The sequence below is a fragment of the Halyomorpha halys genome, unplaced genomic scaffold (assembly GCF_000696795.3).
Source record: "Halyomorpha halys isolate HHAL.00 unplaced genomic scaffold, Hhal_1.1 Scaffold142.1, whole genome shotgun sequence".
NCBI classification, from domain to species: domain Eukaryota; kingdom Metazoa; phylum Arthropoda; class Insecta; order Hemiptera; family Pentatomidae; genus Halyomorpha; species Halyomorpha halys.
In genome coordinates, this window is record NW_027113471.1 from 515,901 (window position 1) to 529,380 (window position 13,480).

Below are 13,480 nucleotides of genomic sequence, written 5' to 3' on the forward strand. Positions count from 1 at the left end.
TTATTATATCTTACTTTTCATTTTATACCCCTGTTATTTTACACTTATGTTTTTTCTTTTTTCCTTTTTGTAACTATAGTGTTTGTATCTTTTTAGCCCTGACGAAGCCCTGCAACGTGGGGCGAAACGTTGGCTAAATAAAATAGTATAATTATCTACTATTTGAGTTTTTTTTTTTACCGCACCCGGACGATATTCCATTCATCTATACACACGGTCAATCAATAATCTTCCAGTATTCCAAAAAATAGAATAGTATTGTGTTCTAATTGGAAATTTTTCTCCACAGCACATTAACAAATTAATACAAATAAAAACAACTTCCTAGGAAAGAAAATCCAGAATATTAATGTTAATTTTCATTTCTTTTATTTTATTTATTTATTTGCTCTCATTAATTATGTTACTCATGATTTTTTTTAATTAGATAATGGAAGAAGGATTGTTCCTATGGATCACAACTTTTGGACTGGCTATAGAAGAAACATTGTAAAGGAGGATGAAATTTTATTGGCTATCTACATTCCTTTTACAGTAAAGGTAATTAACTCATTAAATAAATTATAACCTTTCTGATGTTCTTGTTTGATTAAATAATATTAATATTTTCTTTCTGAATTCAACGACAGTTGCCGAATTACTTTTTGGTTAATTTTATTTTAGAATTTCGATGAAGACAAAAGTAAAAGATATGTGCTTAAAGGATACTTAGGTTAGCGGTTCCCAAAGTGGGTAACGTGGCACCCTAGTGTGTCCCAAGCTTAAGTGAGGGGTGCTGTAAACATTTGCTACTTTCTCAAAATATTACAAAAGAAAAAAAATTGAAATAGCAAGTATACAGTGCATTACAGCATTTATTTTGTGCTGTGTTAACTTGTTTAGTTACATATTCAGTCACTCTAAGGATAAGAGTGCTGACACTCATCTTTTTCTTAGCTCAACAAGGAAGCTGCCAAATTTTTTTAGTTCTACTAGGGTGCTGTGGCAAAAAAAGTTTAGGCATTGCTGACTTGGGTATTCCTTAAGAATTTTTATAAATACCAACTGTAACACATTGAAAGACGAATCCACTGGAGAATTTAAGATGCTACACTATTCAGAATTACTTAGTTTCACAAGTATTGGAAATAAAATGATAAAGTTGTCAGGATTGCGGTCAAACAAGGACCAAAAAATAGTTAATAACTATTTATTTACCGATGTTTTGCCTCACTTTGTAGAGCTTCATCACGGCTAAAAAAGATATAAAAAACAACTAAAAATATTTTGACAATGTAGGATATTAAAGATACAAAGAAGTAAACAAAGGTAGGGTTAAAAATTATGTAAATATAAGTGAAACTTAAATAAAATAATAATGAACAAAAAAGAAGAAATAAAAATAGTTATAGCATAAAATAGACAATAATAAGTATATATAATAAAAACAAATTACTTATTGTTGGGGCGAGGGGCTTTTCTTAAATGAAAACAACGTACCTCTTCCCCATAAAAAAAATTGTTCACTGGTTCGTTGATATAATAAAAAAAATAAAACGGAGGACCTGAAAAGATTATAAACACAAAAATAATAAAGAAAAAAAATAGAGAATAAAACCTTCCAAATTGGTATACAAATTTATTGGAATTAAAATATAGACAAAAAATAAAAAAAAAACTGTTGCTGGTTTGTTGTTATAAAATAAAGGTGTGTAGTGAAAGAAAAAGAAAATATCTTGATATATATAAACAAAATCAACTCTCTTTATACAAGGATTAATTAAATAATAAGTAGCTTAGAGGCAAACAAAATGATGAACAGCTTGATGAAGAGAAAGGGAAAAAAAAAGTCACTCACAGTAGATAGTCGGGGGGTCGATATGCGCATATCGCTCATGGTTTTCCAGCCTGGAACATCCGCCGTCTCTCAAATATCGATGATTGGTGGGTGAGGGTCCTGAATTGCACCCCAGAAAACTCTACGTTGTGAGCCGGTGGGTGTCTCTCAGTATGTAGCTCCTTGGCTCCAGGCAGCGGACTGTAGACTGTAGACTCCCTTATCAGTCCCCGTATACAGGCCGTAATCCCATTGCAGCCTGCAATGTTGTTGTATGTGCCGAACTGCAGCAATGTATTTATATTATTCACGCATATCACAAGCCTCCTTCCTTAACTACATTTACGTTATAAATTCTAATTACCAAATACGACATAACTTGTGATAAAAAAAAAACAAAAAATAAACTTATAATTAACAAATTAAAACACCAATTGGAAGTCAATAAAATTAAACTAAAGAAACGAAATATATACTTTTGGGCTTTAACACTTATACTATTATACTTAAGCTTATCACTTATTATATATAATTTTTATTGATTACTTTTTTTGTATCTTATCATCCTAAATTGTCAAAATATTTTTAGTTGTTATCTGTATCTTTTTTAGCCCTGATGAAACTCTGCAAATTGGGGTGATATGTCAACAAATAAATAGTTGTTTACAATTTTTGTTCCTTTTTTGACCATACCCCCAAACATCTTCTCCTCATATTTTGAAAAATACAGTCAATCATTTATACATATAGTAAAGTTGTTAGATTAAATAATAAAAAATTCTTCAGAATTTGTTAGCTCTGAATTGAAAGGTAAATGTCCGAGGAGTAGACTGAGACAAAGGTAGGATGATTGTATTGAGATGACCTTGTGGATTTGGGTTTTGATGGGAGTCAGTGTACGGAGGAACGAATGTAGACATTGAATCTTCATGTTCTCTAAGCCTTTGTTATCATGATTGAGGTTATATAGGAGCTGTGTGGTGTCTGTTATATTTTTGGAATGGTCTAATGTAATTTTTAGTTAACTTTTAACTATCTTTCTTTATCTTATATATGTGGACCAATTTAGATAATTATTCTTAACTTAGTCTCAGCAAGCTCTTATATACACTCTTATTAATTTCGAAGGACTATCCAGTATAATTTCAAATTCCTTATAAGCTCTTAGTGTACACGTATAGATAACTTACATTTCAGTTTTAAATAATGTATTTAAAAACACCATTTTCTTTTTCATTTTTAGAATCAATTTTTCAAAGCCTATAAGCAAGCTAAAAGGAGAGATGATGATATTGCAATTGTGAATGCTGCCTTTAATGTCACCTTGAATGGGAACAAAATAATGAAGATCAATATTGCCTATGGTGGTATGGCACCAACTACAATATTAGCGAAGAAAACAACAGAATTGATTACAGGAAAGTATGTCATTGGAAATTTTAAACTTTTTTAAATATATCATTACTAGATCTTTAGGAAAGATTTTTTACATTAATTAACGTTGCTGACAAAGTTTCCATTTTAATCATCCTTTGGGCTATGGCTGATGGTAGGGCTGTCGACGCTGAGATTTACTGTAAAAAACTCAAAAGAGGATTTTATCGAATAATAACAAAATTTGCTGCTAAATAATATTTTGCCTCGTCACAATATAGAAGCTTTGTATTCATGTTGGCAATTAAAAAAAATTATACCTCGGATTTGAAAATTTTCACCCGCATTTTATGTTTTAGACATCAAATTTTGTCTCTTGTCTGTTTGTTGTCAAATTTGCATTTGAACATAATCGATTAAACCATTAATACAATTTCGAGGGGTTGTGCAGATTGATACCTATTTGATCCTATATTAAATGTAAGAAATCAATTTCCTGCCTATACTTATGTTTCTACAATTGCTAATCCAATAATTTTGTTTTCAAACAACAGATCATTAATGAGGAGATGGTCGGGTACAGTCATTGAAGTACATAAATAAATAAAAACTTATTTATTTGTGCCAACGTTTCGGCCAAAATTTCAGTCCTTTTTCAGAGTAAGAACAAAAAACAGGATAATAAACAATGAATAAAAGGGCAAACAGAATGATTAGAAAATAACTAACATTATGGATACATAAATAGTGTTGACAGACATGAATAGTCTAAGTATTATAAGAAGATAAAGGCTGTATTAGAAGAGTAATATTAAAATTAAGCAAGACAAAAGAACAAATAATAAAATACATTCAAAAATCTAGTTAGTAAATATATGTACAAAATTAAATTATTTAAAATAAATTAAAGAAAGAAATGAAAGATAAAATAAAGAAGTTTTTACTTATTTGTGCTCTTTGCTGAACGCACTCTATCTTTTCTTCATATATAAATCCACGGATAAGTATTAACTCATCATCATGACAAATTATTAATCTTGAAATATAAGTATTTTTGTAACCAACAGAAATTTACTGAAAAGAAAATAAGGGGATGGAAAAAATAATAAATAAAAATATTGAACCCAGCATCGGGCACGGCTGATCTGACCAGCACAGGATTCGGTTCTTTTGATGTCTCTTCCAAAAAAGCACCGAAGTGTGACCCTTACCTCCCATTAGTTTCCTAACTTTGTGGGGTGGTTCCGACCCGCCCAGTCAGTTCAGCTCCTGCCGTCAAGAAAGTGCGTCACAAACCTAAGGTCAATATTTTTTACTTTAGATAGTAAATTCAAGCACTTTACTGTTTTTCGATACTTGTATTAGTGTAATTTTTGTCAGATGCAATTACCGTTTATTTGTGGGGATCATGTGCCGGTCAGCCTCACCGCGCCTTTCTGCTGTGTCTTTCAGGTTCATCGCCTCTTTCCTAGATTTTTTTATGAATTCTTCAATTGTTATTTCAGTAATTCTTTGATTTTAGGGAGACCACAATATTCCGGCCTTTTTTGTTTCAACGACTAAAAAGTGTTGGCAACCTATTCCGGCCTTTTTTGTTTCAACGACTAAAAAGTGTTGGCAACCTATATCACATGCAAGCATAAATGTATACTCCTGGTTTCTTCGGAACCATATAAGCTCTGGGGAAAAAAATCTCAGGTTATAATGTATTATAATGCTCAAAAAACTGGAGGTGACACTGCTAACCAAATGTGCGCCACATACAAGGTGCAGCAAAATACATATAGAGGATAGAAGGTCCTATTTAGATTTATATTCATAACCATGATATGCAAATTCCGCATTTTGACTTTTTTTTTTGGTTTCTGGACCTAAAAAAATAATAGGAAATGTTTTAAATTTATTTTATATTTTTCCCTAATTTTCTACATCTTCAAGATGATCGTTAATTTTTGGTTTAATTAAATAAGGCGATTTAGGGACTTTTTATACATCATGTGTCTGTCAGGGTCACCGTGCCCCGATGTTGAGACTCCTTGACCGTGCCTTACGAAGGGTTAAGAAGCTTTACTAACACTTTTACTTGATCTTAAAACATATGAAGATATAAATTAAAATACCTACTTCATTTATTTATCTATTATTTTCCACTTGTGAATTTTAGCTTTGAATTAAGTCCTTACAATAAAATATTTCGATACTAGCATTCTTTAATATTATTTCAATCAATTTTTAGTTATAATATAAATTTTATTTATTTTTTTTAAATTCCTAGGGAGTGGAATGAATCTATGCTAAATGAAGCTTACGAGTCCCTGATGTCTGAATTGCCCCTCAGCCCGGAAGCACCAGGTGGAATGATTTCATACAGAAGATCACTCACACTAAGGTATGCTCTTTTTGAAAATAGCAATTTTCAATTTAATGTTCAATTTGAGCTTCTTTCGAGCCTTGCTTTTGCTGATTTAGTCTAGTAATAAATATATTGATAATGAGGTGTAGATAGTTGACCGTAGATTAATGATTGGAGAAGCACCCCCCGACAAACTTCTCCAATCAAATATATTTATAGTCTAAAAGTCATAGAGGAAAACTTTTAAAGTTAAAGAATCTTTCTTACAGACATTAATCCTCTTAAATTTTTATTATAATTTATTATAAAATTAATTTTATTTTTCTTATACCTGCAGTGTTTTTTATTCTGCCATTCTACTTCTTAATGCCCTGTAGAAATCACATTTTCAATAGTCACTTTCATAGGTTTTTCTCCTCTGTTTGTTATTATTAAACTTAATCCTTTGCATTTGGTTGTCCCCTTTGAGGGAAAGTTCATTAGTAATTACAGAGAATGAACAATTTTTTAAGAAACACATGTTTTCCTGATGTCACAAGAAACATAGGAACAAAATATGATAAAAATTTCAAGATGCATGATAAATAAATGACACGGTTTTTACAACAAAAGAGAATGTACAAAGTGCACTCACGACAGACTGTACACTTCTCTTCTGTGTTGAACAATAAGTAGAATTAGTTGAATAAAGGTACACGAGTATGATATAGGGAAACTTGATAAGTTAATAAAGAAATGCGAAAACTGGAAAAAGAAATTTGTAGGAACTCACATCATATTGAAGCGCCAAATAGTAAAGATCTCTACAGTAATAAGAGTGTTTTGATTTTGTGATTTACCATTAGAAATTTACAAACCATTTCTTTATCCTTTCTTTCATTTTACAATTAATTTTTTTTTTTTTATGAAAATGGCAAAACGATCAAACACTAGTGAGTATCGTGATGGAAACAGTAATGAAGATGAGTGATAGACGTTTATACTGAAAATTATAAAAAAATAAATTTTGTTTAGTTTTTATAATTTGGTATTAGTATACTGTGGATAACAGCCCAATGCAGTTGGACGGAACTGCTTTTTGAATAAAGTGTTTCTCTCAATACTTAATTTAATTTTATATTTTTTTAGTCATCTCAAATAATACCCAACTTTTATTATTATTTTTTAAATTTTTCTTACAGCTTATTCTTCAAATTCTACCTATACTTGAGCCAAATACTTGAAGAAAATGGATTTTCGAACAAGTTACCTCCAAACTATCTCAGTGGAAAAGACCAATTTCATTCTCTCATTCCTCAAAGCTCTCAATATTTTACAAAGGTACCTTTCCTTTTATTGATTATTCAATTATATTAAAAGTTTGTTTTTATTCTCAATTCCAGAGAGCAAGGTGACACATAGAAAGCACTATGCTACCAACTTCAAGGACCTAGATTTGAATTAATTTCTGTTACACTGTAACCGTGAGTCAACCATGTGGGTTCTGAAGAGTCCTGGGATGAACCCAGCCTCATAAAGTTGGTACCTTTAATTGGGGAAAAAATTTTGAAAAAATCAACTAACTCTTTGTATAATTGTTGTTCTAAAAACAGTGCTACTTTACAAATAACTGACCCCATGACCCTTCATGGATGATACAGTTGTTGTATGCATAATATAGTTGCAGCTAGTAAAACAATTTACTATTTTCATGTTGGCCCCTTTCTTCTTCTTTACATTATCCTTTCTAGAGCAGATCTTCCTCAGCCAAGATTAAAGTGTCTGCTAGTAAATAAATAAAATACAAGTCGGTTTTTTTTACTGATTGTGGTCCAATTGAAAAAATTCTTGATTCTTTTCTTATTTTTATAAGTTAATTTGTTTTTTTTATCTTCTAGGTACCCTCAGAACAGAAGAAAAGTGACATGGTCGGTAGACCACTGGTCCACAAATCCGCTTTCAAACAAGCAACAGGTTGGTCAAGATACTTAACATTAATTTCTCAAAAAAATTATTTTAGTTGGAATGAACTTTAAAACAATGCATTCTGTTCCTCTAATATTTTTTTTTACCATCTGTTGTGTAAATATCTTTTATTTGAATTTATTTTTTGATCCCTCTAATACAGAGATTAATACACATGGTTTATGTGAGAATCATAATTCAATGGGAGTATTACCTTTTTCTTTTTTTTCCGTTGTTCTGTGGGAACTCTACTGTAATAGCTGGAGGTGAGGGGCCTCTGCGAGACGTTCATTCATTTGAAAAATCGTATTTCTAGGGAAAGAGGAGATTAGAGCGAGTGATAGGGAATGATTTTTTAAATAATAAATTAATAATAATAATATTTTTTTAAATAATAAATTAATAATAATAATATTTTTTTAAATAATAAATTAATAATAATAATAATAATAATAATTTTGTACAAAATGATACATTTATAAATATATCAACTTACAGAATTATTTGCTTATAAATAACTCTAATAATAAAATTATAATTAATGGAGAAATAAATTTGAATGGACTGTCTCTTAACAATATAGATTCATTAGTGGTTGCGAGACTGTGGGGTCATGTTACAGGGAGCCCAAAAATTCTCTAAAGGTTTGATAGATAGCAGCAGAATCCTTATCATCAACAAATGTTATTATCTTAAAAATAAATAAACATTTCTTTTGATTAAATACTTATAATTAATAACTACATAATACTTCTGCTATTTTATTTTTTTTTAAGTAAAACTTTTTACTTACGTCCTACACTCCAGAAAAAAAAAAAATTATATGGAAGTAAATTGATTTGGTGATGCAAGAAGAGATGAAACATAAGTTTTGAGGGTAACAATACAGAATGGGTTTTATTTTGTAACAGGGTAACAGGAGAGCAGAGAAGAGGCAACTGAATTGGTCCAGCTGCTGTCAGTATTGAGTGAGCATCTCTGACAAAAAATAACAATATAAAATATCTCCTGTTACAATATAAAAAACTTTGCTGCTAGAATTGACTAAGGAAATGGCTGTTCTATTTTTATTATTATTATTGTTCTGGAACTAATATTTTCTACCTTAAGCTATAAGAGGGAACACTTGATCATTATTTCATTTTTAGAAGTTTCACTTGAGGCTGCCATAAGTGTTTTTTTATTATTAACAGAAAAATATAAATTTTTTTTAGGAGAGGCAATTTACTGTGATGATGTGCCAAAATTTGAAAATGAGTGTTTCCTCAGCCTTGTACTAAGTACCCGCCCGCATGCCAAGCTAGTTTCTGTAGATGCCACCGAAGCGCTAGCAGTACCAGGAGTTATCAGCTTTATATCTGCAAAAGATCTTCCTCCTGGGCACAATATATTCGGCCCCATCTTCCAAGATGAAGAGATATTTGCTTCTGAAAAGGTATCAAAATTAATTCCTCATTCTTTACCAGTTTTTAAAGAACTTTTATTAAAGTTATAATAATGATGAGAACATTGTTGACCGTGAATAATATATATGAGAAGACACATGGGGGTGTGGTCAGTAAAGAACACAAATAAGTAAAAAATTATTTATTGGTGCCTACGTTTCAGCCAGAATTTCAAGCGAGAGCTTACAATAAAAAATAAGATGACAACCAATGAAAAAAAGGATATATAGAATGATAAGAAAATAGCTAACTTTATGAATATATAAATTGTGTTGAGAGACATAAATAGTTTAAGTATTATAAGAAGATAAAGGCTGTATGAGAAGAGTGAAATTAAAATTAAGTAAGAAGATATAATAAAATGCATATGAAAATGTAGTTAGTAAATATATATATACAGAATTAAAATTATTAAAAATAAAATGAAAGAAGTGAGAATATATTTGATTCAAATATATTTTATTATTTGTTCTTCCACCTTACGTAATTTTAATATTACTCTTCTCATACATCCTTTATCTTCTTGTTATGTCTGTCAACACTATTTATGTATCCATAATGTTAGTTATTTTCTAATCATTTTGTAAATCATTTTATTTATTATGGTTATTATCTTGTTTTTTGTGCTTAGCCCTGATGAAGGCTAGAAATTCTGGCTGAAATGTTGGCACGATTAAATAAGTTTTTACTTATTTTTGTTTTTCACTGACCACACCCCCAACCATATAAAGTTATAATAATTGAAATTGAGACTCATCACTATTCTATGAAATTGTCTCTTTTGTCAAGAGACATTTCATTTCATATTTCTGAGGGTTGAAAAAGGGATTTAAAGTTCTAATTTTGTATTTATTTTCATTTAGTGTACATAGAATTTATTTCTATGTATTATATTCTGAGGGTTGAAAAAGGGATTTAAAGTACTAATTTTGTATTTATTTTCATTTAGTGTACATAGAATTTATTATCAGATCACTTTCTATGTCTTAGTATTAATAGTTAATATTTATTGATGTGTTCCTAAATATTTATTGTACTTGTTCTGTTTTAAATTAGGTTGTGACCAATGGTCAGACTATCGGAGCGATTGTAGCTGAGGATCCATTGACAGCAAGAAAGGCTTCTAGGCTTGTCAAAATAGAGTATGAGGATCTTGAACCTGTCATTATATCCATCGAAGTATAAAATATATTGTTTTAATTAAGTTATAAATATAATAGTTCTTTTTTAAATATCTAATCTATTTTATAGGATGCTATCAGAGAAGAATCTTTCATAAATAAGGTTCCGAAAGTTATAAAAAGGGGAAATGTTGAAGAAGCTTTTAAAAGAGCCGAACATATTATTGAAGGAGAAGTTAGAATGGGAGGACAAGAACATTTCTACCTAGAAACACAAGCTTGTATAGCCGTCCCAAAGTATGAAGATGATGAAATAGACTTATTTTGTTCAACTCAGAATCCAACTGAAATACAGGTTCAAATTAATAAATTTTTAAAGCTTATTTTAGTTTTTATGTTAAGTTTTCAAAACAAAACTTTGTCCCTCAAATACCAATATCAAATAGGATCAACGATTTTGGCACATCGGTAATGTTTTCTATACCCTGTTGAGAATTATTCAATTTTTACTTTCCTAGTCTCCAGTATGATCAACTTCTGCTTCTACATCTCCTCTGTCCTGCAACCTTCCAGATAAAGCTTTTCCTCTTCTAATCTGTCACTATCTGAGAGAAATCGTTTTCTTAGAGGATGTAGAGTTTAGTTTCCTTCAATAATTTAGCTCTTTGTGCCTCAAAGATGGCATAGTTCATGATGGTGGGCTCAGGAGATTCTGAGATACTGTAGCTATGATATAATGGGTTAGTTTCGTTTCAAAACCGTGAATGTTGTCCGAAAGCCACCATACTCAATTAGAAATTTGAAACTCAGTAGTCTGGGAGGACCCATAATACTAAAGAAATACTTTCTTAATGTAGCCTCTTTCAGAATTGTCATCAACAAATTTTCCACTGTTGTGTCTGTCACTTCCTTTCATATTAATTTCTTTAATTTCCTGGGATCCTCCTAAATTCTCATCTCAGAAGTGGCTTACTAAGCCTTTTCTCTTAGCAATATGGTTCACTGACTCTTCTTGGAGAAGAAGGTCGAGAAGCATTCACTGTTCCTGCTAAAAACTGTACCCTCTCATGAAACACAGTCCAGGTTATCTGTAGCAGAGCCTTTTCCTCGATCTTCGCCAGCCTGCTCTTCTAGTCATATGAACGATTCCGACACCACACAGGAATAAAATTAAAATTTATATAATGCTATGAGACCCAAAGTGGCCAAATTCGCAAAGCTACTTAAACCATAATTGTGTTTTATTTTGACTAAAAACAGAATTAATTACGGACTGAGTGCTTCTATCTACTGGAATATTTTATGTATAATAGAATTAGGTTTGCAAAGGTTTATCATATTTGAGTTTTCAAGATTTTGTAGGTTAGACCACTTTGCTCTCATATCCTAAAACTGATGATGAATATGATCCATGTAGCCAGGTATCATATATGTTCTATGTAGCTAGGTATCATATATGGGCAATGTTTGTTTGATTTTGTTTAAAGGCATAAAATGTTTTGGTCATCAATACCTATGGATTATTACAATTATAAAGACACACACGCAGACATTCATTCATGGACTAAAAAGAATAATAATAAAAATTATAAGATGATAATAATAATAATAATGAAATACAATATTAAAATTGAAGAAAGGCTATAGTTTGGATAGGAGGCGAAGCACTTTTAAATATTGAAAAACCAATGTGACTTTAGCTTCCTTATCTGTGAGAGCTTCAGATAAATTTCGTGTCAGTCCTATTCTGCTTAATGCTGATAAATAGTGAGGACAATCTCTAAAAGTATGTTTAATCTTGAGAATGGACTGACAATACTGGCAAATTTGTGAGAATGTATGGCCTATTCTCAAGTGGGTTAGAGCAACTTCCTTCTTGCGGCAGCTGCAGTAGGATATTGACCATGATTTTACACTAATCTAATATGGTCAATGTAGATGGTTTCATATGTGATCAATGTAGCTAGGTATCATGTATGGTATCAATGTTGACTCTATCTGCCATTATTATCTGGAGGATTTCCTGCTGCCATTCTCAACTAATTCCTGTCACACCATCCAGTCAGCAGTACCTGTGATGTGCCGCTTATATATTGTTAATCTTGCTTAGCTGGTTGACGGGGTATGTGCTATCTCTACTCTACATTTATGTGATCTCATCTTTTTTTTTTTTTTTTCTGATGGTGCCTTAATAGATTATATAGATTCATTTTAAAAAATAATTTTGACATAATATATAGTGGTCCAATGGCATGCCTAGAGTATTTATATTACATTTCAAAGAATAGACAATATTATAATAAATTTCTTCATTTCTTCCTCATCCAATCCATCCTTGAAGTCCACTCCGGGTTTTCCGCCCAACTAGACTCACTGTCGCTTCCCGGCATAACCCCAATCAGTGACTCGACCCTTCCCACTTTCACTCCTCCGGGATGTCCCCTTGAAGTGGATGGCTCCGGCGACGCTCGCCCTATCTTCTCTTCACCCAATAGCCGTGTTTCGGCCGGTGCGACCATCCCCTCCGCCCGGTCCACCTCGGGCCGGTACCATCTGTAGGGTTTTTGTATCCGGCCCGACAAATGTTCCATATATATGCACCTGGACCAGGCAATGGTCTCGCAGGTCACCAGCCTCTTCATCTTCTTCAGAAACACCCCAGTGGTTATCCCCCGGAGGAACTTGTCATTGTTGGGGTCCCATGTCCCCAGGGCCCCCACGACTATTGGGGCTATCTTCACCTCCCTGTACCTGGAACGCAGGGAGGTCTTCAGGGCGGCGTATTTGTTGTCCTTCATGGTCCTTGCCGACTCAAATGCCTCTCTGCGCATGCCTTAATAGATTATAAAGATTTATTTTCAAATATTCTTAGATATAATACTTTATCTCTTTGCATGCCTATGATATTTTTAAATTTACATTACAAATATTGATCATATTACACAACATTTCTTCATTCATCCTTATATATATTGATCCAGTCCAGTCCGGTCCGGTCCGTCCATGAGGCTTCCCAAAGTTTCTGCCTAACTAGACTCACTGTCGCTTCCCGGCCTAACCCCGATCAGTGACTCGACGCCTTCCCTTTCCACTCCTCCGGGATGTCCCCTTGAATTGGATGGCTCCGGCGACGCTCGCCCTATCTCCTCTTCACCCAACAGCCGTGTCTCGGCTGGTGCGACCATCCTCTCCGCCCGGTCCACCTCGGGCCGGCACCATCTGTATGGTCTTTGTATCCGGCCCGACAGATGCTCCATATAAATGCATCTGGACCAGGCAATGGTCTCACAGGTCTCCAGCCTCTTCATCTTCTTTAGAAACGCCCCGGTGGTAATCCCCCGAAGGAACCTATCATTGTTGGGGTCCCACGTCCCCAGGGCGCCCACGACTATTGGGGCTATCTTCACCTCCCTGTACCTAGAACGCA

The 13,480-nt window shown here is 32.6% G+C and overlaps 1 protein-coding gene across 1 annotated transcript in view; it reads left to right on the forward strand.

Annotated features, from left to right (window-relative positions):
* Positions 1-13,480, forward strand: part of ry (xanthine dehydrogenase rosy) — a gene marked incomplete at its 5' end in the record, with an annotated part of 62,479 nt that overhangs the window by 23,470 nt on the left and 25,529 nt on the right. Inside the window, 8 exon segments of the mRNA XM_067050944.1 lie at positions 428-540; positions 3,060-3,238; positions 5,466-5,579; positions 6,725-6,863; positions 7,421-7,496; positions 8,702-8,922; positions 9,989-10,111; positions 10,184-10,408. Coding sequence (XP_066907045.1) covers positions 428-540; positions 3,060-3,238; positions 5,466-5,579; positions 6,725-6,863; positions 7,421-7,496; positions 8,702-8,922; positions 9,989-10,111; positions 10,184-10,408 — 1,190 coding nt within the window.